Source organism: Amblyraja radiata, chromosome 3 (genome assembly GCF_010909765.2).
Source record: "Amblyraja radiata isolate CabotCenter1 chromosome 3, sAmbRad1.1.pri, whole genome shotgun sequence".
Lineage (NCBI taxonomy): Eukaryota > Metazoa > Chordata > Chondrichthyes > Rajiformes > Rajidae > Amblyraja > Amblyraja radiata.
The window spans coordinates 35,582,088-35,609,536 of record NC_045958.1 but is presented as its reverse complement, the minus strand read 5'-3'; the positions used below and the strand labels follow the sequence as shown (position 1 = coordinate 35,609,536).

General features: G+C 43.5%; 1 protein-coding gene across 2 annotated transcripts in view; it reads right to left on the bottom strand.

Annotated features, from left to right (window-relative positions):
- The window catches only part of vps13a (vacuolar protein sorting 13 homolog A), a 346,213-nt gene that overhangs the window by 53,025 nt on the left and 265,739 nt on the right, over positions 1 to 27,449 (bottom strand). For both annotated transcript variants that reach the window (XM_033017572.1, XM_033017571.1), the window contains exons 63-68: positions 26,113 to 26,226; positions 23,593 to 23,668; positions 19,098 to 19,261; positions 6,814 to 6,859; positions 6,608 to 6,731; positions 302 to 416 (exon numbers count right to left, since the gene is read on the bottom strand). In XM_033017572.1, the coding sequence (XP_032873463.1) occupies positions 302 to 416; positions 6,608 to 6,731; positions 6,814 to 6,859; positions 19,098 to 19,261; positions 23,593 to 23,668; positions 26,113 to 26,226 (639 nt within the window). The remainder of the gene's footprint in view (positions 1 to 301; positions 417 to 6,607; positions 6,732 to 6,813; positions 6,860 to 19,097; positions 19,262 to 23,592; positions 23,669 to 26,112; positions 26,227 to 27,449) is intronic.

The window sequence follows — 27,449 nt, the reverse complement described above, 5'->3', positions numbered from 1 at the left end:
TCTTTGCACGCCTTTCCTTTCTGCAAGCATGGTAAAGAGAGAAAGAAGTAAAATAACTAGTTAGTTTTTCTGCTGTTTTCTGTGCCTTTTTGGATAAATATACTTAGACAAACCATACAGCCACCAATAAATTAGTTACACAGAGCACATATTTTATAAACATCAACTTGTCCTGAAATGCAAGCATTTCTTGTGTATGGTTATATATGCACATAGAATTGAGAAATTCAAGGTGGTTTTATTTTCAATATTAGAAATATCCGTGCACAACAAATATAACCAAGTAATTACAATTAATTACCTGAAGGACCTGCATGCCAATCGCCTCTCTCAACCTGTATGGTCGAATTACTCCATCTTCATGAATAAATCGAGGTGGTCGAAGGCTCTCAACATCTTCTGATGATTCTGTAGCTCTATCATATTGATTGAAAATGTATGCACATTAATAATATGTAAAATACAATTTCCCAACATAATTAACAGCAACATATTTCTTTCCAGATCGCTGCAGTAATTTTATGATACACAATAATTATCTACATGTAAAATTGACATTTTTACGTCAAAATAAAAATGAATCCTAAAACTGGAGGTCACTTAAATAGGAACACTAATTGTGCACTGCACAGTTAACACAAGCCTGTTCCCGCTAACACATTCCAGACACAAGATTTAATCATAATGCATGTGAAAATGTTAAGAGTATGGTTGCAATTACTTCTGCAGATAAAAATTGGTATTCGCAAAGTTCCAATAACTATCCCAACAATTCTGCACATTTGCCAGTTCATTCCTGAAATAATTATAACAGTGTTCCAACTTTAAAAGGCACTCTCCAGTATGTCACAGCATCGCTGGAAATCACAGGGACAAAATAAATACTACACTCGTTGAAAATCTGAAAGAAAAACCCTCCAAAAAATGTTTGAAATAGTCAGCAGGTCGGCCAGCAGAGAGTGAACCAACTTTTCAACTACATTACAATTAATAGTTAGAAATTAACCTTTTTTCAAATTACAAAGGAGAGAGAAGTGTGGGATATATATGACAGGGTAGAACACAAGAAAGACCGAAGAAGGCAAATGGGGTGTTGGTTTAGGCTTGTTAATCACAGCTGTTCTGTCTGAGGGAGATGTAAATTGACAGAGATGAATGAGGACAGGATGAGAAAAACAAAGCTCAAACTAAGAGATGCCAAACACTGCAGTTGTTGGCAATGTAAATTAATGGAGAATGCTTCGGCCACTCTCAAAGGATACTTCTGCTATCAGGAAGAACCGCTGGACAGTGGGCTCACAGACCATATAATTTATAATTGCAGTGTGAAGCATAAAACTGCTGTCCATCTTCAGCATATTGGCAATACTCCCCCACCAACGCCTGAAGTGTTTCCCATGGCCAGTTATCCTAGACCACAGTTCCTCAATCCCCAATGTACAAAAACATCAGGCATCTGCCAAACGTTCAAGGACCAAAGTTGCTCATCGACATCCATCATGTACACTTGCAGCCCATTCAGTTTTCAATTTACCTGGCTGCAACCACATTGCTGGACCTGCACAGCAATTGAAAGCACAGCAAGTCAAATTGGAATATCCTCATAAAAAATAAAACACTTGATTTTAAGGTACTGTCAATATTTTGGTGCAATAAGTATTTTTTTCAATATTAAATTGATTTTATGGTTCATATGTTTTAAAAGCATTCTAATTTCTAAGAGAGGCACAAACTAGTCATTTCGGGAAAATTACCAAATGATAGAACTACTCGGTGCTGCAAATGGGTTCACTAGTTGCCTTTATTAGCCACTAGACCAAGTGCAGACCCAGTTCCCCCAACGCAATATTGCACCACTCACGCATAGCCCCCAACTGCGCAGGCACGTTCATTTCACCTCATCCCCCAGCACTCCCTCCTCCTCCTCGTCACCCTCCCACTTCAATCCCTAGAGGGGTGGTAGAGGGAGGGGGGCCGAGAGGGGGGGGGGGGGCGAGAGGGAAGGGGGGGTAGAGAGGGAGGGGGAAGAGGGGGGGAGGGTGTAGAGAGGAAGGGGGATGGGGGTGGAGAGGGAGGGGGGTAGAGTGGGGGGGGGGAGGTTAGAGAGGGAGAGCAAAGGAGAGGGGGTAGAGAGGGGGGGTAGAGAGGTAGGGAGGGTAGAGAGGGAGGGAGGGGGGGTATAGGGAGAGGGAGGGGTGTAGAGTAGGGGTGAGGGAGGATAGAGAGGGAGAGGGACAGAGGGAGGGAGGGGGTAGAGGGACAGAGGGAGGTAGTGGGAGAGGGAGGGGTGTAGAGTAGGGGGGGACGGTAGAGAGGGAGAGAGAGGGCGAGGGAGGGGGTAGAGAGGGAGGGGGAAGAGAGGGAGGGGCAAGAGAGGGAGGGGAAGAGGGGTAGAGAGGGAGAGGGGTAGAGAGGGAGAGGGGAAGAGAGGGAGGGGGAAGAGAGGGAGGGGGAAGAGAGGGAGGGGGAAGAGAGGGAGGGGGAAGAGAGGGAGGGGAAGAGAGGGGGGGAAGAGAGGGAGGGGAAGAGAGGGAGGGGGAAGAGAGGGAGGGGGAAGAGAGGGAGGGGGTAGAGAGGAAAGGGAGGGTAGAGAGGGATGGAGGGTAGAGAGGGATGGAGGGTAGAGAGAGAGGGAGGGGGTGGGGGTGGAGAGGGAGGAGGGTAGAGTGGGGGGGGGGAGCGAGGTTAGAGAGGGAGAGAGAGGGCGAGGGAGGGGGTAGAGAGGGAGGGGGAAGAGAGGGAGGGGGAAGAGAGGGAGGGGGGTAGAGAGGGTGGGAGTGAGGGTAGATAAGGAGGGGGCATCTCTCTCCTCCACCCCTCCCCATCTCCCTGCTCCACACCCCCCCCCCCCTTTCATGACTTTCATGGGCATTTGAAGATGGACAATCTTTTATAAGACATTAGTAAAGGCACATTATCAATACCTTGTGAAGTTGCACATTTCATAATAGAAAGATGTGGTAGTTGGCAGAAACATTAACCAAATTTATAATAGAGATAACAGTACATTCCAAAAAATATTCCAACGCTGGATAAACAGGGGGCGGTAGGAATGGAGGAGCTAAATACTATTAAGATCACCAAGGAGGTGGTATTAGGGAAATTAATGAGACTGAAGGAGGATAAATCCCCTGGGCCTGATGGATTACATCCAAGGGTCTTGAGGGAGATAGCGGTGGGGATTGTGGATGCATTGGTGATAATTTTCCAAAACTCCCTGGAGGCAGGAACGGTCCCAGTGGATTGGAAAATGGCCAATGTAACACCTATATTTAAAAAAGGAAGTAGACAGAAGGCGGGTAACTATAGACCGGTTAGTCTAACATCGGTGGTGGGTAAAATGTTAGAGACAATTATTAAAGAAACACTAACGGGGCACTTGGATAAACATGACTTCATCGGACAGAACCAGCATGGTTTTGTGAAGGGGAAATCCTGTTTAACGAATCTGCTCGAATTCTTTGAGGAAGTAACAACCCGGGTGGATAAAGGGGAACCGGTGGATGTGGTATACTTGGACTTCCAAAAGGCTTTTGACAAGGTGCCACATAAGAGACTATTGCTAAAAATAAAAAATTATGGGATTGGGGGTAATATATTAGCATGGGTAGAGGATTGGCTGACAAATAGGAAGCAGAGAGTGGGGATAAATGGTTCATACTCGGGATGGCAACCGGTAACTAGCGGGGTTCCGCAAGGGTCGGTGCTGGGACCCCAGTTGTTCACAATTTATATAAATGATTTGGAGGAGGGAACCAAGTGTAATATATCAAAATTTGCGGACGATACAAAAATGGGAGGAAAAGTTGGGGATGAGGAGGATAGGAAGAGTCTGCAAATGGATATAGATAAGCTAGGTGAGTGGGCAACAACTTGGCAGATGAAATTTAATACTAATAAATGTGAAGTCATTCACTTTGGGAAAAAAAATGATAGGGCAAGTTATTTTCTAAATGAGGAGGAGCTGCGTTGTAATGCAACGCAAAGGGATCTAGGGGTATTAGTACATGAATCACTAAAGGTCAGTATGCAGGTGCAGCAAGCAATCAGGAAGGCCAATGGAGTTTTGGCCTTTATTGCTAGGGGGATTGAGTATAAAAACACGGAGGTCTTGCTGCAGCTGTACACAGTATTAGTGAGACCACATTTGGAATACTGTGTACAGTTCTGGGGTCCATACTTAAGGAAGGATGTACTAGCCCTGGAGGCAGTGCAGCGAAGGTTTACAAGATTAATTCCTGCAATGAGGGGATTGACATATGAGGAAAGGTTAAGTAAGCTGGAGCTCTACTCTTTGGAGTTTAGGAGAATGAGAGGCGATCTCATTGAAACATATAAGATCGTGAGGGGCCTTGATCGGGTGGATGCACCGAGGATGTTCCCAATGATCGGGGAAACTAGAACTAGGGGACATAGTTGCAGAATAAGGGGGGGCTCTTTTAAAACTGAGATGAGGAAGAACTTCTTCACCAAGAGGGTGGTTAATTTATGGAATTCACTGCCCCAGGGAGCAGTGGAAGCAGAAACGTTAAATATATTTAAGTCTAGAATAGATGTTTTTTTAGCTGCCGAGGGGATAAGGGGCTACGGGGAGAGGGCAGGGATATGGACCTAGGTATGGTTAGTATAGTGAGACCTGAGTGATCTCCTGGACAAGTGTCGATCGCCTGGATTGGGGTCGGAGAGGAATTTCCCGGATTTTATTTTCCCGAATTGGACCTGGGTTTTTATCCGTTTTTTTGCCTCCCCCAGGAGATCACGCGGTTCTTGGGGTGGAGAGGGGTGATAGCGGTATAAAGGGGAGGGTAGTGTCTTGTGTTCTGTGTCTTGTGTCTACTGTTTGTGGGTAAGTGTGTCTGTTTAGTGTTCAGCCATGAGCGAATGGCGGTGCGGGCTCGACGGACCTGGTGGTCTACTCTCGCACCTACTTTCTATGTTTCTATGTATATGGATATTATCAAACATTTGGGAAAGCAAGAGATCTTGGGAAATGAAAGGAACTTTGAAACAATGAATAATCATACTTTATTAGTCAAGTATGTTTTGCAACATATGAGGAATTTGATTTGACATAGTCATACCAATAAAAAGCAACAGAACACAAAAAAAACATTTTAACATGAACATCCACCACAGTGACTCCTCCGCATTCTTCACTGAGATGGAAGGCGAAAATAAGTTCAATCTTTCCCTTCTTTGTCCTCCAGCGGTCGGGGGCCTCTAACCTTCCGCTGACGGGACGATCTTACTCCCTTAGCCGGTGGCGGGCCTCCTCGTCGGGGCGATCAAACTCCTGCATTGGGGGGGGGGGGATCTCAGCTCCCCCGCGCCAGGCGATCTACCCTGGGTCGGGGCTAGTCGAATGTCGTGCGGCTTTTGGAGCTTCCCGCCGGCCTCGACCCGAGACTGTGAGCTCCTTGATGTTAAAGTCCGCAGGCCGTGGTTGGAGCACCAATCCCAGTCAAGGAATCGGCTCCGATGGCAAGTCCATGCCCCACAGTGGGGCTCAAAGTCAGTCCCGAGCAAGACCGCCAGCTCCACGATGTTACGCCACAGAACGACCGGAGATACGATTCGGAAAACAATCGCAACTCCGGCAAGGTAAGAGATTGAAAAAATGTTTCCCCCAACCCCTACCCCCACATAAAATAAACCAGAGAACATTAACACATATTTTTTAAACACACTAAAATTTTTTTAAAAAAGACAAAAAGGACAGACAGACTGTAGGCGAGGCTGCCATCGAAGCGCCACCCGGTGAAAACCCACTTCCAGAGCATAAACATCAGATCTGGGCAAGAAATGAAAAAAAAAGCTTAATTGAAGCTCATCTTGTGATGATTTGATTAAACTAGTCGAATATATCAGCACTATCGAAGGCACTCTGGCAAGATAGCTAATATCAAAGATCCATATCACCTTGGCCATGCTCTCTTTTCACTACATAAATTGAAAAGGTGGTACAGGAGCCCAAGAACCATTACATCATTCATTATAATTCATTGTATATTTATTTGTTTCGCTTTTGCATGTAATATGCCAGTGAAGCTACAGCAGGTAAGAATTAAATTGTTCCAGTCCCGGTATATATCACAATTGAACGCTCTTGAATATAGATCATAAACGTCACTTTAGTCAGATCAAACTTCAAGTTACTAAGAAAGATATGATGACTGCAGATATAATTGAAGAACCATAAAACTCATGGGGCATAAGAAAATAAATAAGATGTGGGAAACCTAAAATCAAACCAGAAAATACTGAAAAGCTCAGATCATGCAGCATCTGTGGGAAAAAAATATATTCATCCCTCAGATTGAACATCCTTAGCTCATCTATCTTGCATTATAGAAATTCAAGAGTACAATAACTGCGGCCTGTTCTGGTCTCAACTGGATACTAAGTTGCTCAGATCTGGTGGGTAGACTTTGAAAGTATTTCAGTTTGTAGACCATCCCTTTTTCAATTTTCTTTGAGGAGTGAGAGAACATTAAAAAAACATAAATGTCCAAACAGAGATCAAATTCGACATTGTTTTGGATATTTAGGGAACTCAACTGTGTAAAATTCAGACACCTTTGAATGCAATGTTTAGAACATACTTTACCTTCTTATCCCTTGAAAAGTGCTGCTGGCCAGGTCTATAATGCCTCCAGCAGGTCGTGCCACTGCTCCAACAAGGCCTTTGCCAATTCCTTTAAAGAAACCAACTGCACCTTCCTTCTGAGCACCTACAAAAGAGCATTTAAAATATAATTTTTATTTCACTCTCAATATTTTAAACTGAAATTAACACAATATATTACTTTTTACCTTTGATTGGTTTTGTCACTATTCCAGTGATTCCACTCACAAAACCCTATGAAAATAAAAGAAAATTACTGTCAACTCTGAGCTCTTCTTGAACATACTTCTCATAGTAAAAATTGCAGCGATATACTTAACCATCGATGTAAGTCTGTAGAATCAAGGAACAGCAGATGCTGGTTTACAAAAAAATTCTGGAATAACTCTGCAGGTCAAGTCTCAAGAGAACATGGATCTCTATATATCTCTATGAATCATATATATATATATATATATAACATGGATCAGGTACGATGAAGGTTCCTGACCCGTATTACCTATCCATGTTCTCTAAAGATGCTGTCTGACCCGCTGAGTTACTCCAGCACTTAAGTGTCTATAGATGCAAGTCTATTATTTAAAACTACTGCAAGTAACTGGCACTGAAGGGAAAATACAAAATAATTGTAAAAATCTGTTTGGTTCAGTGAAGTGCTCACATTACTGGACTGGTAAGAGATATGGAATAATAATCCAAAGAACAGTGTCAATTCAACCACTGAAAATTTGAAGCCAAATTTCAAACTCTGGATCAAAATAAAACACCTGACATTACTAAAATAAATGATGAAACTGTTACTCTGCTGTATAAACTCAGCTGATTATTTAAGCCAAATCTACAATTCCATGTGATTGACTGTTCCCTTCTAAAGTGGTCTAAGAACTCATTTAATTGTTCAAACCTTCCATAAAGAATAAGATTAATGGTTCTAGGAATCCAAGTTAGGAGGTGTAACCAATGTACACCCAGGGAAGTGGAGCAGTCAGAGTCCAAAACAGTGATAATGAATTGTTGACAAGGGTAGGAAAATAGTCTTCAGGATTAGTTAAGTAAAATGGAAAATATCTTGATTCATGCCTCTTGAATAACATCAAAGTGGCAGGACAAAACGAGCAATCAAGGTGCTCCTCAGATAATTTCAAAAGTAACCTGAGAAGTCAGATGGTGAATTACTAGTTCAGCGGGACAGGCAGCATTTCTAGACAAAATGAATGGGTGACGTTTCGGGGATCTTTCTTCAGACTGATGTCAGGGGTGAGAGAGATACATTGATTAGGAAATGTAAGGTGTGAAAAACAGGACAAAAGGGAGAGAGATCAAGGAAAATGTTAAATGTTAGCTGTGAGAAGGTAACAACAAAGCGAATAGAGATAAAATGTAGGCGGAGACAGTCAGACTGGGCAGGGAACTGGGAAGGTGGAGGGATAGAGAGAGAGAGAAAGCAAGAGTTACTTAAAGTTAGAAAAGTTCATGTTCATACCGCTGGGGTGTAAGCTGTCCAAGCAAAATATGAGGTCCTGTTCCTCCAATTTGCACTGGATTGTAAGCTGCCCAACCAAAATATGAGGTGCTGTTCCTCCAATTTGCGCTGGGCCTCACTCTGACAATGGAGGAGGCCCAGGACAGAAAGGCCAGTTTAGGAATGGGAGAGGGAGATAAAATGTTTAGAAACCGGGAGATCAGCTAGGTTTAGGCGGACTGAGCGGAGGTGTTCAGCGAAACGATTGCCGAGCCTGCGCTTGGTCTCGCCGAAATATAGGAGTCCACACCTGGAACAGCGGATACAGTAGAAGAGGTTGGAGGAGGTGCAAGTGAAACTCTGCTTCACCTGAAAGACTGTTGGGGCCCTTGGACGGAGTCGAGTGGGGAGGTATAGGGATAGGTGTTGCATCTCCTGCGGTTACAGGGGAAAGTACCTGGGGAGAGAGTGGTTTGTGTGGGAAGGAATGAGTTGATCAGGGCGTTTCAGAGGGAAAAATAAAGATTGGAACATAGCTCCTTCAAAGAACACAAGTAGAATGGTAAATAATGCATATGGTATGTTTTTGTTCATTGGTCGGGGCACTGAGTGTAAGAGTCAGGAAATCATGATGCCGTATTTGGAGTAATGCATGCAAGTCTGGTCACTTCATTACAGGAAGGAAGTGGAGAGTTTGGAGAGGGCGCAGAAGAGGTTTACGAAGATGCTGCCTGTGTTAGATGGTATTTGTTATAAGGAGGTTGGACAGACTTGGACTGTTTTCCTTGTAATATTGGAGGTTGAGGAGCTTCCAACACCACTTCAAGCTCACAAGATGCACCAGCGTGCCCTTCTTCACCCACCACACAGTCCAGTTGACGCAACCGTTGTTGCGGCTCACGTTGTAGCCCCTGGGGACAGCGCTTTCTTTGACGCCACCAACAGAATATGCTTGGTCACCATGCAGCTGCCTCCTCCTGTGAGCCATTGGTTTGTCCGTTGTCCCCTAAACCACCGCCTCCTCCTCCTCTTTTTCTCCTGGAGTCGCTGACACACTCCACCATGGGAGATGTCCGTGACTACAGGGAAGGAGGAGGATGAGTAAGCACTGGGGGGAGGGGGCAAAGGGGCCATGTGGACAGAGTGATGGGAGGAGGAAGCGTTGCTGGTGGAGCAGGGGAACAGTCAAAGCGACAACTGACAGGGAGAAGCTGCTGAAAGGGGAAGGAGCCACATGGTGACTGAACGCATCTTGTTGTTGGCAGTGGTCTGAAGAAAGAGCTGACGGCAAGGGACTACAACACCAGCCAAAACAACAGCCATTTCAACCTAATCATAGCTGATGAAGATGCACTTGCTGGTGCACACCAACCACATCAGCACCTAGTTACACGGTGTTGTACATTCCTTAGATGTTTTTAACAACCAACAAAGCAATTGATTTACTTTAAAAGACACAAAGGAGTGCTGGTGGAGGCAGATAAGTTTATAGAAACATAGAAAATAGGTGCAGGAGTAGGCATTTCAGCCCTTCGAGCCAGCACCGCCATTCAATATGGTCATGGCTGATCATCCAAACTCAGTACCGTTCCGGCTTTTTCCCCCACATCCCTTGATTCCCTTCACCCTAAGAGTTAAATCAACTCTCTTTTGAAAACATCCAGTGAATTGGCCTCCACTGCCTTCTGTGACAGAGAATTCCACAGATTCACAACTCTCTGGGTGAAAAAGTTCTTCCTCATCTCAGTCCTAAATGGTCTATCCCTTATTCTTAAACTGCGGCCTCTGGTTCTGAACTCCCCCAACATCGGGAACATTTTTCCTGCATCAATCCTGTCCAATCCTCCAAGAATTTTACATGTTTCTATAAAATTCCCTCTCATCCTTCTAAATTCCAGCGAATACAAGCCCAGTCGACCCATTCTTTCATCATACGTTAGTCCCGCCATCCTGGGAATTAACCTGGTAAACCTACGCTGCACTCCCTCAATAGCAAAAATGTCCTACCTCAAAATTGCACATGATACTCCAGGTGCGGTCTCACCAGGGCCCTGTACAAATGCAGTATGACCTCTTTGCTCCAAAACTCAAATCCTCTCGCAATTAAGGCCACCTCATTGGTTTTTTTGACTGCCTGCTGTAGCTGCAGGCCTACTTTCAGTGATTGATGTACAAGCACACCCAGGTCTCGTTGCACCTGCCCTTCTCCTAGTGTAACACCATTCAGATAATAATCTGCCTTCCTGTTCTTGCCATCAAAGTGGATAACCTCACATGTATCCACATTATACTGCATCTGCCATGCTTCTGCCCACTCACCCAACCTATCCAAATCACCCTGCAGCCGCATAGCATCCACCTCGCAGTTCACACTGCCACCCAGCTTTGTGTCATCCGCAAACTTAGAGATATTACATTTAATTCTCTCTTCTAAATCGTTAATATATATTGTAAACAATTGGGGTCCCAGCACCGTACCCTGCGGCACCCCACTAGTCACTGCCTGCCATTCTGAAAAGGACCCATTAATTTCTGCTCTTTGCCTCCTGCCTGCCAACCAGTTCTCTATCCATGTCAATACCCTACCTCCAATACCATGTGCTCCAATTTTGCACACTAATCTCTTGTGTGGGATCTTGTCAAAGGCTTTTTGAAAGTCCAGGATCTCCCGGTGGCTCAGCACTTCAACTCCCCCTCCCATTCCGAATCCGATCTTTCTGTCCTGGGCCTCCTCCATGGCCAGAGTGAGGCCCACCATAAATTGGAGGAGCAGCACTTCGTATTTCGCTTGGCCAGCGGTATGAAGATTGACTTCTCCAATTTTAGGTAGTCCCTGCTTTCTCGTTCTTTCCCCTCCCCTTCCCAGCTCTCCCACAGCTCACTGTCACCGCGTCTTCCTTTCTTCGTCCCGCCCCCGCCAACCCCACATCAGTCTTAAGAAGGGTCTTGACCCAAAACGTCACCTATTCCTTTGCTCCATAGATGTTGCCTCACCCGCTGAGTTTCTCCAGCATTTTTGTCTACTTTTGTCCACATCCACTGGCTCTCCCTTATCTATTCTACTTGTTACATCCTCGAAAAATTCCAAAAGATTAGTCAAGCATGATTTTCCCTTCATAAATCCATGCTGACTTTGACCGATCCAGTCACTGCTTTCCAAATGCGTTGCCATAACATTTTTAATAATCGACTCGAGCATCTTTCCCACTACCAATGTAAGGCGAACTTGTCTATAATTCCCCGTTTTCTCTCTCCCTCCTTCCTTAAAAATTGGCTACCCTCCAGTCTACAGGAACTGATCCAGAGTCGAGAGAACATTGGAAAATTATCACCAATGCATCCACGATTTCTCGGGCCACCTCCTTGTGTAATCTGGGATGCAGACTATCAAGCCCTGTGGATTTATCTGCCTTCAATCCCAACAGTTCACCTAACACCATTATCTGACTAATGTGGATTCCCTTCAGTTCCTCCCTCCCACTAGATCCTCGGTCCTCTAGTATTTCCAGGAGATTGGTTCTGTCTTCACTAAGGAAGATGCAAACAAAGTACTTGTTTAACTGTTCTGCCATTTCCTTGTTTCCCATTATAAATTCACATGGCATTTAAGAGGGTTTAGATAGGCACATGGCTATGCAGGGAATGGAGGATATGGATCATGTGCTGGCAGATAAGATTACTTTATTCCGGCATCATGTTTGCAACAGATATTATGGGCCAAAGTGTCTGTTCATGTGCTGGACTGATCTATGTTCTGAGGAACCACAAATTTAACAAAAAATCAGATGAATGTTAGAACTGTACATAGTACAAGTTAACTAGCAATTATGTAGCGTTCTGATTGTCGCGAAGAAAAAGTAATGACATTTATAGATAATTTATGCCAAAGAATTATATGTACATGGAAAGACCAACTGGACCGGGTTTGTTTTCTTTGCAAAAATTTGATATTTATCAAATGAGAAAATAATTAATTGAACTCCATCCATTTTATGCACTTAGATGTGGGGTTACTTATCTACTTTCTCAATGAATGAAAATTAGAATATGAAAGAGTAGAGATAGTTAGGGACTAAAAAAAAAAAAATTTGTAGACCAGAACAATAATTAGTGTGACGCTGATAATTGTGAGGTGCTACATCTTGGTAGGACAAATCAAAATAGGACGTACATGGTAAATGGTAGCGAATTGAGGAATGCAGTGGAACAGAGGGATCTAGGAATAACTGTGCATAGTTCCCTGAAGGTGGAATCTCATGTAGATAGGGTGGTAAAGAAAGCTTTTGGTGTGCTGGCCTTTATAAATCAGAGCATTGAGTATAGAAGTTGGGATGTAATGTTAAAATTGTACAAGGCATTGGTGAGGCCAATTCTGGAATATGGTGTACAATTCTGTTTGCCAAATTATAGGAAAGATGTCAACAAAATAGAGAGAGTAGATTGGACACTTGGTTCGGAAAAAGAGAGAGATCTACAATAATTATAGGCAGCATGGAGTAAATGAGGTGCTTGAGGAGTATAAAGAATGTAAAAAGAATCTTAAGAAAGAAATTAGAAAAGCTAAAAGAAGATATGAGGTTGCTTTGGCAAGTAAGGTGAAAGTAAATCCAAAGGGTTTCTACAGCTATATTAATAGCAAAAGGATAACGAGGGATAAAATTGGTCCATTAGAGAGTCAGAGTGGACAGCTATCTGCAGAGCCAAAAGAGATGGCGGAGATATTGAACAATTTCCTTTCTTCGGTATTCACCAAGGAGAAGGATATTGAATTATGTGAGGTAAGGGAAACAAGTAGAGTAGCTATGGAAACTATGAGATTCAAAGAAGAGGAAGTACTGACACTTTTGAGAAATATAAAAGTGGATAAGTCTCCAGGTCCGGACAGGATATTCCATAGGACATTGAGGGAAGTTAGTGTAGAAATAGCAGGGGCTATGACAGAAATATTTCAAATGTCATTAGAAACGGGAATAGTGCCGGAGGATTGGCGTACTGCGCATGTTGTTCCATTGTTTAAAAAAGGTTCTAAGAGTAAACCTAGCAAATATAGACCTGTTAGTTTGACGTCAGTGGTGGGCAAATTAATGGAAAGGATACTTAGAGATAATATATATAAGCATCTGGATAAACAGGGTCTGATTAGGAACAGTCAACATGGATTTGTGCCTGGAAGGTCATGTTTGACTAATCTTCTTGAATGTTTTGAAGAGGTTACTAGGGAAATTGATGAGGGTAAAGCAGTGGATGTTGTATATATGGACTTCAGTAAGGCCTTTGACAAGGTTCCTCATGGAAGGTTGGTTAAGAAGGTTCAATTGTTGGGTATTAATGGTGGAGTAGCAAGATGGATTCAACAGTGGCTGAATGGGAGATGCCAGAGAGTAATGGTGGATGGCTGCTTGTCAGGTTGGAGGTCAATGACTAGTGGGGTGGCACAGGGATCTGTGTTGGGTCCACTGTTGTTTGTCATGTACATCAATGATCTGGATGATGGTGTGGTAAATTGGATTAGTAAGTATGCAGATGATACTAAGATAGGTGGTGTTGTGGATAATGAAGTAGATTTTCAAAGTCTACAGAGAGATTTATGCCAGTTGGAAGAGTGGGCTGAAAGATGGTAGATGGAGTTTAATGCTGATAAGTGTGAGGTGCTACATCTTGGCAGGACAAATCAAAATAGGACGTACATGGTAAATGGTAGGGAATTGAAGAATGCAGTTGAACAGAGGGATCTGGGAATAACTGTGCACAGTTCCCTGAAGGTGGAATCTCATGTAGATAGGGTGGTAAAGAAAGCTTTTGGTGTGCTGGCCTTTATAAATCAGAGCATTGAGTATAGAAGTTGAGATGTAATGTTAAAATTGTACAAGGCATTGGCGAGGCCAATTCTGGAGTATGGTGTACAATTTTGGTCGCCTAATTATAGGAAGGATGTCAACAAAATAGAGAGAGTACAGAGGAAATTTACTAGAATGTTGCCTGGGTTTCAGCAACTAAGTTACAGAGAAAGGTTGAACAAGTTAGGTCTTTATTCTTTGGAGCGCAGAAGGTTAAGGGGGGGACTTGATAGACGTCTTTAAAATGATGAGAGGGATAGACAGAGTTGACGTGGATAAGCTTTTCCCACTGAGAGTAGGGAAGATTCAAACAAGAGGACATGACTTGAGAATTCACGGGCAGAAGTTTAGGGGTAACATGAGGGGGAACTTCTTTACTCAGAGAGTGGTAGCTGTGTGGAATGAGCTTCAAGTGAAGCTGGTGGAGGCAGGTTCGATTTTATCATCTAAAAATAAATTGGATAGTTATATGGATGGGAAAGGAATGGAGGGTTATGGTCTGAGTGCAGGTAGATGGGACTAGGGGAGAATACGTGTTCGGCACGGACTATAAATGGTGGCCGACTAGTAAAAGGGGAGATGCAGCGAGACCTGGGTGTCATGGTACACCAGTCATTGAAAGTAGGCATGCAGGTGCAGCAGGCAGTGAAGAAAGCGAATGGTATGTTAGCTTTCATAGCAAAAGGATTTGAGTATAGGAGCAGGGAGGTTCTACTGCAGTTGTACAGGGTCTTGGTGAGACCACACCTGGAGTATTGCGTACAGTTTTGGTCTCCAAATCTGAGGAAGGACATTATTGCCATAGAGGGAGTGCAGAGAAGGTTCACCAGACTGATTCCTGGGATGTCAGGACTGTCTTATGAAGAAAGACTGGATAGACTTGGTTTATACTCTCTAGAATTTAGGAGATTGAGAGGGGATCTTAAAGAAACTTACAAAATTCTTAAGGGGTTGGACAGGCTAGATGCAGGAAGATTGCTCCCGATGTTGGGGAAGTCCAGGACAAGGGGTCACAGCTTAAGGATAAGGGGGAAATCCTTTAAAACCGAGATGAGAAGAACTTTTTTCACACAGAGAGTGGTGAATCTCTGGAACTCTCTGCCACAGAGGGTAGTCGAGGCCAGTTCATTGGCTATATTTAAGAGGGAGTTAGATGTGGCCCTTGTGGCTAAGGGGATCAGAGGGTATGGAGAGAAGGCAGGTACGGGATACTGAGTTGGATGATCAGCCATGGTCATATTGAATGGCGGTGCAGGCTCGAGGGGCCGAATGGCCTACTCCTGCACCTAATTTCTATGTTTCTATGTTTCTATAAGGGCCGAGATGGCCTGTTTCCGTGCTGTAATTGTTATATGGTTATATGGTAGTACAGAGGAGATTTACTAGAATGTTGCCTGGGTTTCAGCACCTAAGTTATAGAGAAAGGTTGAACAAGATAGGTCTTCATTCTTTGGAGCGAAGAAGTTTAAGGGGGGACTTGATAGAGGTCTTTAAAATTATGAGAGGATTTGACGTGGATAAGCTTTTTCCATTGAGAGTAGGGAAGATTCAAAAAGAGGACATGATTTGAGAATTAAGGGACAAAAGTTTAGGGGTAACATGAGGGGGAACCTCTTTACTCAGAAAGTGGTAGCTGTGTGGAATGAGCTTCCAGTGGAAGTGGTGGTGGCAGGTTCGATTTTATCATTTAAAAATAAATTGGATAGGTATATGGACGGGAAAGGAATGGAGGGTTATGGTCTGAGTGCAGGTAGATGAGACTAGGTGTGAGTAAGTGTTCGGCACGGACTAGAAGGGCCGAGATGGCCTGTTTCCGTGCTGTAATTGTTATATGGTTATTATGAAGAAACTAATGGCGTGTTGTTCCTTTATTTTGATGAAATACGAAGAAGTGGAAGTTATGGTACATACCTCTTGTCAGACTTTACTTGGAGTTCTTTATTCGGTGGGGGCCGCTGCGAGACGGCTGCCCTGCCAGCAGCTCGTTCATTAGTTCTACATTTTTTGTTTTTTTTCGTGTGTCCAAATGTTTGTTTTAGTGTCTCTCGGTGTATAGAAACATAGAAACATAGAAATTAGGTGCAGGAGTAGGCCATTCGGCCCTTCGAGCCTGCACCGCCATTCAATATGATCATGGCTGATCATCCAACTCAGTATCCCGTACCTGCCTTCTCTCCATACCCTCTGATCCCCTTAGCCACAAGGGCCACATCTAACTCCCTCTTAAATATAACCAATGAACTGGCCTCGACTACCCTCTGTGGCAGGGAGTTCCAGAGATTCACCACTCTCTGTGTGAAAAAAGTTCTTCTCATCTCGGTTTTAAAGGATTTCCCCCTTATCCTTAAGCTGTGACCCCTTGTCCTGGACTTCCCCAACATCGGGAGCAATCTTCCTGCATCTAGCCTGTCCAACCCCTTAAGAATTTTGTAAGTTTCTATAAGATCCCCTCTCAATCTCCTAAATTCTAGAGAGTATAAACCAAGTCTATCCAGTCTTTCTTCATAAGACAGTCCTGACATCCCAGGAATCAGTCTGGTGAACCTGCTCTGCACTCCCTCTATGGCAAAAATGTCCTTCCTCAGATTTGGAGACCAAAACTGTACGCAATACTCCAGGTGTGGTCTCACCAAGACCCTGTACAACTGCAGTAGAACCTCCCTGCTCCTATACTCAAATCCTTTTGCTATGAAAGCTAACATACCATTCGCTTTCTTCACTGCCTGCTGCACCTGCATGCCCACTTTCAATGACTGGTGTACCATGACACCCAGGTCTCGCTGCATCTCCCCTTTTCCTAGTCGGCCACCATTTAGATAATAGTCTGCTTTCCTGTTTTTGCCACCAAAATGGATAACCTCACATTTATCCACATTTTACTGCATCTGCCAAACATTTGTCCACTCACCCAGCCTATCCAAGTCACCTTGCAGTCTCCTAGCATCCTCCTCACAGCTAACACTGCCCCCCAGCTTAGTGTCATCCGCAAACTTGGAGATATTGCCTTCAATTCCCTCATCCAGATCATTAATATATATTGTAAATAGCTGGGGTCCCAGCACTGAGCCTTGCGGTACCCCACTAGTCACTGCCTGCCATTGTGAAAAGGACCCGTTTACTCCTACTCTTTGCTTCCTGTTTGCCAGCCAGTTCTCTATCCACATCAATACTGAACCCCCAATGCCGTGTGCTTTAAGTTTGTAAACTAATCTCTTATGTGGGACCTTGTCGAAAGCCTTCTGGAAGTCCACTGGTTCTCCCCTATCCACGCTACTAGTTACATCCTCGAAAAATTCTATAAGATTCGTCAGACATGATTTACCTTTTGTAAATCCATGCTGACTTTGTCCAATGATTTCATCACTTTCCAAATGTGCTGCTATCCCATCTTTAATAACTGACTCTAGCAGTTTCCCCACTACCGATGTTAGACTAACTGGTCTGTAATTCCCCGTTTTCTCTCTCCCTCCCTTCTTAAAAAGTGGGGGAGGTGTATCTTGTGTGGGGGGTGATGAGGGGGGGGAAAGGGGGGGAACCGCTTTCGGTCGCCTCCTCCATGGAGAGGCGACTTTTTCCATGTCGCCTCCCTCGCGGCCTATCACCATGGATTGGAGCGGCCTTTCCTGGAGTCTGGCTCGGAGTTTCAGCACCGGGCGCAGCGTGGACTTTTCATCGTGGAGCGGGCGAGCCCTTGCCGGGGTCGCCAGAAGGGGTGCTCCGAACGCTGGCTCGCGGACTGTTACATCCTGAAACCGCGGTCTGAGGAGGTTCTAGCCGCGGATGCGACGTCCGGAGCCTGGAATCCCTCGTTGGGGATCCCCGGAGAAGAGCTCCGACCGCCAGCCCGCGGCTTATAACATCCTGAAGCCGCAGTCTGTGGAGGTTCTAGCCGAGGGCGCGGCGTGGAATTACTATCGGAGCAGGATCCCTCGCCAGGGATAGCCAGAGAAGTGCTCTGACCGCCGGCCTGCGGCCTACAACATCCTGAAGCCACAAGAAAGTGCTGATTCGGGACCTCCAAGCCGTGGAGTGTGTTCGACCGTCCTGATGAGAGGGCCTGTACATCCGGCCGCCTGTAGCGGCAACTGCGGAGGTTCATGGCCCCGACCACAGGTGAACAATGGAGGAGGACTGACTGAACTTTGCGCCTTCCACCACAGTGAAGAATGCTGTGGTGGATGTTTGTTAAATCCTATTGTGTATTGTGCGTTCTTTTTTAATTATACCGTTGCTGGCAAACTAATTTCACTGCACTTGTATGTGTATGTGACGAATAAAACTGACTACTACTACTTCAATTATAGGCACTGCATTCAAGGGGGTGAAATTCATTGTACTTACTGTAGAATTGATTCACCAGAATTATACCAAAAGATAATTAAATTATGAGGAAATGGTGCATTAATTTGGTTTGTATTTTCTGAAATGGTTAAATTATGTAACTAAGTTAAGTTAGGTGGGGAGGTAATATAACTGAGTATTTAAAATAAATGATTTTAAAGGGTAGAAAGAGAAAACAATTTCCTTGATGGACATGTCTGATACAAGGTGAAATTTAAAATTATAGCTTACTGGTTGAAGATTTCTTTACACAAACCCAAAAGGCAGCAGGCAAATTTGAGGCCCAAGGGACCAATTGATAAAGGCAATTGATAGATTTTATTGTAGCGTAGGATATCTACAGTTACCAAGAAATGGAGGAATTACCCATGGTATAGATAGGTATCATTTTATTTCCTTGTGGACAATGTAGATTTAGCAGAAGAGTATCATAGGGTTAAATTACAAGGCCAGATTGCAAAAAGTGGTGCTGCATTCCGTAGAATCAGAAGCATTTACAAATTATTCTCTTCAAATTTGAGATATTAAGGGGATCTGATCATCTAAATTGAGATAAACTATCCTACTGTGTGAGGATTTGAAACATGAGTAAAAGTCAATGCCTGTCATTGCGACCAATACACCAAAACAGTGTTTGGAAGACAATTCCACAAAGAACAATGCTTAAAATACTTGTGAATACTACATCTGAAGTTTAAATATTAAGAGATTTGAGGCGAGGTAGAGGTTTACTTTTACAGACTTGCAGAATGTGTTGGAGAAAATAAATAGTCTGCCCTCAACTTCAGTATCTGTTTCACGCTGTTAGAAAATGTAATTCAGCACATCCTACCGACACCAAGCCTTTTCCTCCACGTGTAATTCCTTCTTTAATTCCACTTGGTTGCTTGTTCATGGCCTCCCTACGTCTCTGCTGGTATTCTTCATCCATTGTTATGGCAGCTACTCCTTTCGCCATTGCACCAGTTATCCTCGATGCAGCACCTGCAATACCACCTACAGGTAGATTTTAGAATCAGTATAATGCAAATCAATGTATTAAAGTTCTTATTTTGGTCTACTTTAGCAAATCTTGCACATTGATTATTTCTATGTTACCAAAATGTAAGAAATCAGGAGTTTGCAAGTTGAAGTTCAAGGCGTTAAACTTCAAAAGCAGCAAACTGATCACTAATTCAATTAATAACAATTACATATGTACTTACTAATCACTTTTTTTGTAGAGTTTAATTTTTGATATACTGGGGGAAAAATTGTTTTTAATTTATTCACTCATGAAAAGTTGATGCATGGCAGTGTTGACATTTATTATCCACTTTTCCAATGAAGTGTATCGCATTCAGTTGCCTTGGTATTGGAGAAACCAAATGCAAACTGCATTATGACTTTGTGAGGGAACTCTAAAAAAGTTCTGGATGAATTAATTCAAGCTTCTTGCTGCTGCCAATTTAATTCCACACTTTTGTCTGTGGCCTTTTATATACTGTTACAACAAGACCCAATGCAAGCTTGAGGAACATTGGTTTACCTTCCTTCTAGGCAGCTTAATGCCTTTCAGGAGCTGCACATAATTCTCCATTTTAGGAAGCCCACATTATATGTGTGCATCACAACAGGCCATCTTTGTCTATTATTATTTTGGTTCTTTTTCTTTTTCTTTTTCTCTATAGTTTGGGCTGCTGGGGCTGTACCAAGGTCACACCATTAAGAACACATTACCCAGCCAAATAAGCTTAATTTACTTGTAATTATCTCATTTGGACACCAAATTAGAGATAATCCCTTTGTTTCACTTGCAGTTCCCTCACCCTCTATACTACTAAAAATTAACATATTTTCTTTGCAGTACTGACCAAAAGTCTTAGACTGAAAGCTTTGACTGTTTCTCTTCCCAGAGATGCTGCCCAGGTGCTGAGTTTTGCAGTTTGTTTTTATACCATGGAGAAATTTTAATGTGTCTCTGAATTAATGATTCAGCACTCTGCTACTGCTCAAAATAACCACAATGCCACTGTAACACCAACAAATAACAGTCACATCTTCAATAGGCAGATTCAGCACAGAATGTGAAATCCAACCTTGCTTTTCACAATCTTTCCAGGATTTCACTAATAATGCCTTCACAAAACAAACCAGACCATTAATATAGGGTATAACATGACAAATGTATTCTTCTTATCTCCCACAGGTGAAAAACGTTGGTTAACTCTAGAAAAAATGGAAGCAAGCTTTAAAGCCTTTTAAATGGATTAACAACTGAAAGACCCAAAAGGCTGGAGGACACAAAGTGCTGGAGTAACTCAGCAAGTCAGGCAGCATCTCTGGAAAACATGGACAGATGACGATTCGGGTTGAGATCCTTTTTCAGATCCAAAATGCTTTTCAGCCATTTAAATGCATTAACGACCTGTCAGACCTAAGGGATTAGACGGACCCAATCTCCCATGAAAGCAAGCGCAGCACCTGGAAACTTTGGGAAGGCCTCCATTGTGCTAGAAAATGTGGTTGCAAGGGAGGGCTTTAGACAAGATTGAAGCAAGGAGGCATGAAACCTCCCATCCCGTACAATTTTTCTGGGCAAACAAGGAAGATAATCGAAAAGCAAGACAGCTCTGTCAGAGGGACATGAGTGACTGTTGTGTATTATATTACTCAGAGACATGGGGTTTTTCCATCCACAATTTGGACTAGGTGGTGACATCTGGGAAAGGAAGAGACAGCAGTGCCTGGTTCATGATAACCTTGCCATGGTGCTCTGACAGGGTGGTTCTGTCCTATTTCTGTTCCCACAAATTGGAACATTTGCCATTTAAGAGCACACCATTCTGTAGATCTGCGGCTCATGTTATGAGTCATGCTTTGGTAGTTACGCCCACTAGCTTATTAGCGTCGCGAGCTACTGCACTCTTCAGTATGAAGTTAACTCTCAAGTAAGAGCTTGTAGTTGTTTATTCTAAATAAACAGTGTATAACCTACCAAGGTGTGAGGTCTTTATTATTACAAGGACTCAAGACCAACACATTCTATCACCCAAGAGAGTTTACCATCATTATCCTTTCTTCAGTCTACATCCCGCCACAGACAGACGTCAAGCTTGTTCTTGAGGAATTGAGCGCCGCAATCAGCAAGCATGAAATGGCATTTCCCAAGCCACCTTCATCATTATTGGGGCCATAACCTGGCAAGTTTGAAGTATCAGCCTAACTATCTTCAACATGTCACCTTCAACATGAGAGGACAACACATTCAAGCACTGCTATACCACCATCAGCAACTTCTACTGTCCAATCGCTCACTAGCACTTTGGATAGCTGGCTGTGTTACTTATTCTGCAAACAGGCAGAGAATGAAAAGCTTAGCACTGTCAAAGAGAAAATGTAGAGTTGGTCAAGGGAGACAAGAGAACTGGTTAAGGGACTGCTTCAAATTGGTGGACCAGGCCATGTCAAAGGATATATTAGTGGGCTTGAATTAATATGCCACAGTTGTCACTAACGTCACAAAGAAATGTATGGACGAGTGTGCACCTATTAAAATATTGTGAGTGTTCCTCAACCATATGCCTTGATGATCCAACAGATTAGGGACTGCACAGTGGCACAGCCATGGAGTTGCAGCTTTACAGCGCCAGGGACCCAGGTTCGATCCTGACTACTGGTGCTGTTTGTACAGAGTTTGTATATTCGCCTTGTGACCACGTGGGTTTTCCCCAGGTGCTCCGGTTTCCTCCCACACTCCAAAGACGTACAGGTTTGTTGGTTAATTGGCTTCGGTAAAATTGTAAACAGTCCCTAACATACAGGATAGTGCTAGTGTACGTGCAGACTAGGTGAGCTGAAGGTCCCTTTTCTGCATCTCTAAAGTCTATAGTAATTTGTAATTTACTGAAGGCTAGACCTGTAAACTTTAGGATTGACGATTTAGAATCATACAAAAAAAGGCCACCATAAACACGAAAGACAATTCTGCATCAACGTAAACTATGGCAGAACCTGCGCACAATTACTTCCTAGAAGGTGAAACTAGATAGCATAAGTTGCATCACATCACTTTGAAATTAGCAGAATGCCTTCTATGCACGGTTTGCAAGTGAGAAAAATGATGCATCTACACGATTCCCCACAACCCCAATGACCTTGCGACCTCTACAAAGTGCCTGGCCCAGACACTAATGACCTGTGCGGACCAACTGGTTGTAGTATTGAAGGACATCGTCAACCACAGGTTGACCTTGTGTGGACTGAGGGTCCATGACTGTGTGGCTAAACACAGGTCCAACAGGTCCATAAGCCGATGACGTCACAGTGGTTGGCTGAATCATAGGTGGTGATAATCAACATACTGAAGAGAGAGATAGAACACCTAGTTGAATTGTGCTACAATAACCACCTCTCCCTTAATGTCAACAAACCAAGAAGCTAATGTTGACCAGAAAGGGGAAGAAATCGGGAGACTACATGTCAATTTTCACTGGTGAGTCAGCAGTGGAGAGAATTAGCAGCTTCAAATCCTGGGCATTCACATCTCAGATGACCTGTTCTGGCACCAGAATATTGACTAGACCAAGTGGGACCCGCAATATTCCACCACTCACCCATAGCCCCGGAGACCTATACCACCACTCACCCGTTACAGTGGCATTGTAGTTAATTTGAGCAGCAGCAGAGTGTTATAAGTTAACTCAAAATAGCAACATAAAATATAAAGAAATAACTATTACATTTTTTGGCTTGTTTACATAAAGGACAATGAGGACAGTTTTGTGGAAATTCCAATCAAGTAACATTGAATTAGGGAGTTAAAGTAGTAAATGTTCAGGACCAGATAGATTCCACCTTCTGATTTGAAAAAATAGCAAAGAACATAGCTTAAGCCTTAAAAATATTTTTTTGAATTCTCTTCATTTCAGAATCATTATTTTAGATTAGAAAAGTGCCCGTTTAAGTGAGGAAATACTTTGGATCACAAAGATATAGCAAAAAACTATTTAAAATCAATCATTCAACATACGGTGGCTTAATTCATATGAAAATTATTTGAATGAATAGAAGAAATCTACTAAAAGTGATACCAAGTTAACACACTGAGCAAGAGCTATACCTAATCACCATGATATATTTCTCATATTGAATATTAAAAACATTCCACATTTCAATCCAATTAAGCATCATAGGCAGTCAAGAGTCCACCACTTTGGAGTGCGACTAGAGTCATATAAGGGTTAGAGTCAGCAAGGATAACTTCCGATAGAAATATTTTGTAAGACCTAAGCAAATCTTTATCAAAAGAACCACTTAGAGAAACAAGACAATTTACAAGTACATACCAACAGCACCTCCTACTAATGCCTTTACACCCAATGCCATTCCTTCCATGAACTCTTCGGGTCCTTGAATTGCTCCCTATGGAAAAAAAGTTAGCATGACTTAAAATGTACCAACTTGATACCCTGGATTTTGCACTGTTCCTGGTCACTTCATGTAAGAGTGCAAAGAGCGACAGATACAAAATGCTGGAGTAATTCAGCGTGTCAGACAGCATCTCTGGAGAACATGGATAAGTGATGTTTTGGATCAGGACCTTTCTTCAGATTGATTGCAGGGGAAAGTGGGAATGAAAACTAGAAGATAGAAGGAACTGGACAAATCACAGTCAGGTGAGGGGTTGCATCATTAGCAAATTGTTGGACAATGGCTCGAGATGGAAACAGGTGCGAGCCCAAAAGGGTTGCAAACTGTGAAGCGAATGGAAGGACATTTGGTGGAAGGAGTGGGGGAGAAGGAAGCCAGTGTAAGGTCAGCCGGGGATCAGGGGAAGGGAGTGAGGGTGGGGTGTGGTGGGGAAAGAGAGGGAGGGGGGAGAAAAGGGAGGCACATGTTTGTAGAAGTTACCTAAAATTGGAGAATGCAATGCTCATACCATTAGGTTCTCAGCTACCAAAGCAGAGTATGAGGTGCTGTTCCTACAGTTTGTGTGTGGCCTCATCTGACAATGGAGGAACCCAAGACTGAAGGTCAGTATCAGATTGGTTAGCTATAGGAGATCCTGCAAACCTTGGCAGGATGAACGTAAGTGTTCAGCAAAGCGGTCGCTTGGTCTCGCTGATGTACAAAAAGCCACAATGGGTGCAGTGGATGAAGTTGGAGGAGGCGTTTGTGAACCTGTCTCACCTGGAAGGACTGCTGGGGTCCCTGGATGAATGTGGATTGGGGAGGTGTAGGGCCAGGTGTTACATCTCCTGTCCTTGTACTCTCTCAGCTGTGCCACAATTAATCATTTTGAATGTTTGCATAATGTTTAAGCCATTCAATCTCCTTGATAGATTTGCCATTTGGTAGGGTTGAGGAAGGGCTCAACCACCTTTTGAACTAGGTCTGGGGAGTAGCTCGTCAGGTTTGATTAGTCAGCTGAGAGCCAGCCTCCCACAAGAAGATCTGCTCCATAGGTGTGATGAATGACTTGGCAGTCAGTGGAAAGTTGTCCCATTGAAAAATAATTTTCATTCACTTGTTCAACACACAATAGCCGACTCAATGCAATCTCTATGTTCACCATAAACTTCATTCATGTTGAATATCAGAGCAAAATAAGACAAGGTGGTGGAGTAACTCAGCAGGTCAGGCAGCATCTCTATAATAGGGCGGGATTAAAATGCCGTTTTCTTCTGCCTGTCCGAGATATTTTCTCGGGCTGCTAGCTGATGCTGAAAAATTGTTCTGACTTACGTTCTCGGAAATTTAAAAAAAATAGTGGGACAATTTAATCGCAAGAGTAAAATAAAAAAGCTACTTCTAACGCCGTCAATTCCGACAACGGGACGGATCTCACGTAGGGGACAAAGCATAAGGTAAGTTGTTTATTTTACATATAAACTTGCTTCTTAGGATGACTTTAATCAAAATTTCATTGGCGAAAATGTGATTATGTAAATATACGAACCGGCAGTGTTTTTCCTGCCGATATGGGGTTTAAATTCACCGCAACCGCAACGTTCCAATCGATCGCGTTCCACAAAAACCCACTCACAAGATGATTAAAATAGCCATTAATTTATGGGAATTAAACATTAAATTCCTTCCATTTGGCCCATAAATTCATGACAATGTGATTTTTAAATCATGTTATGAATTCTTGTGTGAATGTTATTTGGACACTTAGGCTATTTAAAAATGTTCATCTTTTCTTAGGAAATGGATAGATGTTTAGATCTAGTAATTGAATTTTGTGATTAGCTACAATTAGGTAACTAACTAATTATATGCTTTAATTTCAGGTCATCCAAGTAAGATTGTTTCATATTTGTTTCAGAATGCTTCAATCTATAATAACTGAAAATTTCTTTCAGTTCTCTTAATTTTTAAGAATGTTATGGGCTTTTGACTGTCCTCGATCACTGCTTTTGTGTTAAGTCAATGGAAAAGCAATAGGGAACAAGATGCTAATTTCCAAGTATGAAAATGGCCATAACCTATTTAATACTGAAGATATGAAAGTGAATTAGGTGTCAAATGAAACTTCTTTTTATGCTTTATCTGATGGGACAAATTGCAGACTTGATTTTTAAAATCTCAAAATTTTGTGACATTGATAATAATAGGTAACACATTAGAAAACTATATACGAATTACTGCTTAACGAACAACAATGTGAATGTCACTAAAAAGGTAACAGCTTACCAATAAATAATTCAGTAGCATTTTCAGATATTAACACTAGCATTCATTTTTAATGAATAAATATGAAAGAATAATTAGCACATAATTTCTATCCAGACTTATTTTTGCTAAAGAATACACTTATTACATAGTTTGAAGATGCATGTTATATAGCTTTAAAAATATCTGACCTGATAAGGTTCGTAGAAAAACGCTTCTACTCCTTCTGATAAATCTCTGATTAACCCAAAAGGATTCCCCAATACATCAAGTCCAAGAACAAGGACATACAACTGTTTGATTGCCTTGAGGGAAGAAGAGAGAATAAATAATCTTTAACAAGAGAGATTGTTAAGTAATAGTACTGTGGGTAATTCAAAATTATTATTAGAAACTGGACCAAGGGGGACCCGTTGGGTCCCGTCTCCATTACGCGTGGTTGCGAGGGGGAGGGGGGCCTGCGGCGTCACACACACACTAACCACCCCCACACTCACAGGAGGGGGGGGAGGGGGAGAGAGGAGGGGGGAGTGGGGGAAGAAAGGGAGGGGGAGGGAGGTGGAGGGGATGGGAGAGAGGAGGTGGGGAGAGGGGTGAGGTGGAGGGAGGGCAGCGGGGTGGAGGGGGAGAGAGAGAGAGGAGGGGGAGAGAGGGGGGTAAGGGGCAGAGAGAGGGGAGGGGGAGAGAGGGGGGGAATGGGGGAGAAGAGGGGAGTGGCGGGGGGGGGGGGGGGAGGGCTTCAGACGGCCAAGTGCGAGTATTGTCACAATCAGGGACTGCCTATGTTGACAGTTTGCAGGCAGGCGATCATCGAGTTGATGTATCGCCAACTTTATCGGCGGGAGGGGGCCCGGAGGAGGGGCGGCCGTTGGCTCCCCATTAACTGGACCCTTGGGTGGCCGTCTTGGCCGGGTCCAGGAGCAGACGGACGGGCAGGTCCCCCCATCCCTCCTGGCCCTCTCCCCTCTGTACCGGGTGCCTAGGTGTGGGGAGTGCCCCGATGTTGGGGAAGTCCAGGACAAGGGGTCACAGTTTAAGGATAAAGGGGAAATCCTTTAGGACCGAGATGAGAAAAACATTTTTCACACAGAAAGTGGTGTGTCTCTGGAACTCTCTGCCACAGAAGGTAGTTGAGGCCAGTTCATTGGCTATATTTAAGAGGGAGTTAGATGTGGCCCTTGTGGCTAAAGGGATCAGGGGGTATGGAGAGAAGGCAGGTACAGGATACTGAGTTGGATGATCAGCCATGATCATATTGAATGGCGGTGCAGGCTCGAAGGGCCGAATGGCCTACTACTGCACCTATTTTCTATGTTTCTATGAGTGTGGGGCCAGAATGTGGCCGGGGCTTGGGGAACGGCCCCTTCGGATGTGTGTGTGCTCTCTTCCTCGCCGCGGAGGTGGCGGGCGGCTGGTATGTCCATGAACCGGCTCTGGTGTCTGTTGCATGCCACAGCCATGTGCTGCACTCTCCACCCTGGGACCCCGATGTGGGGGGAGGACTCCTTTGTTGAGGGGCCTCCACTGA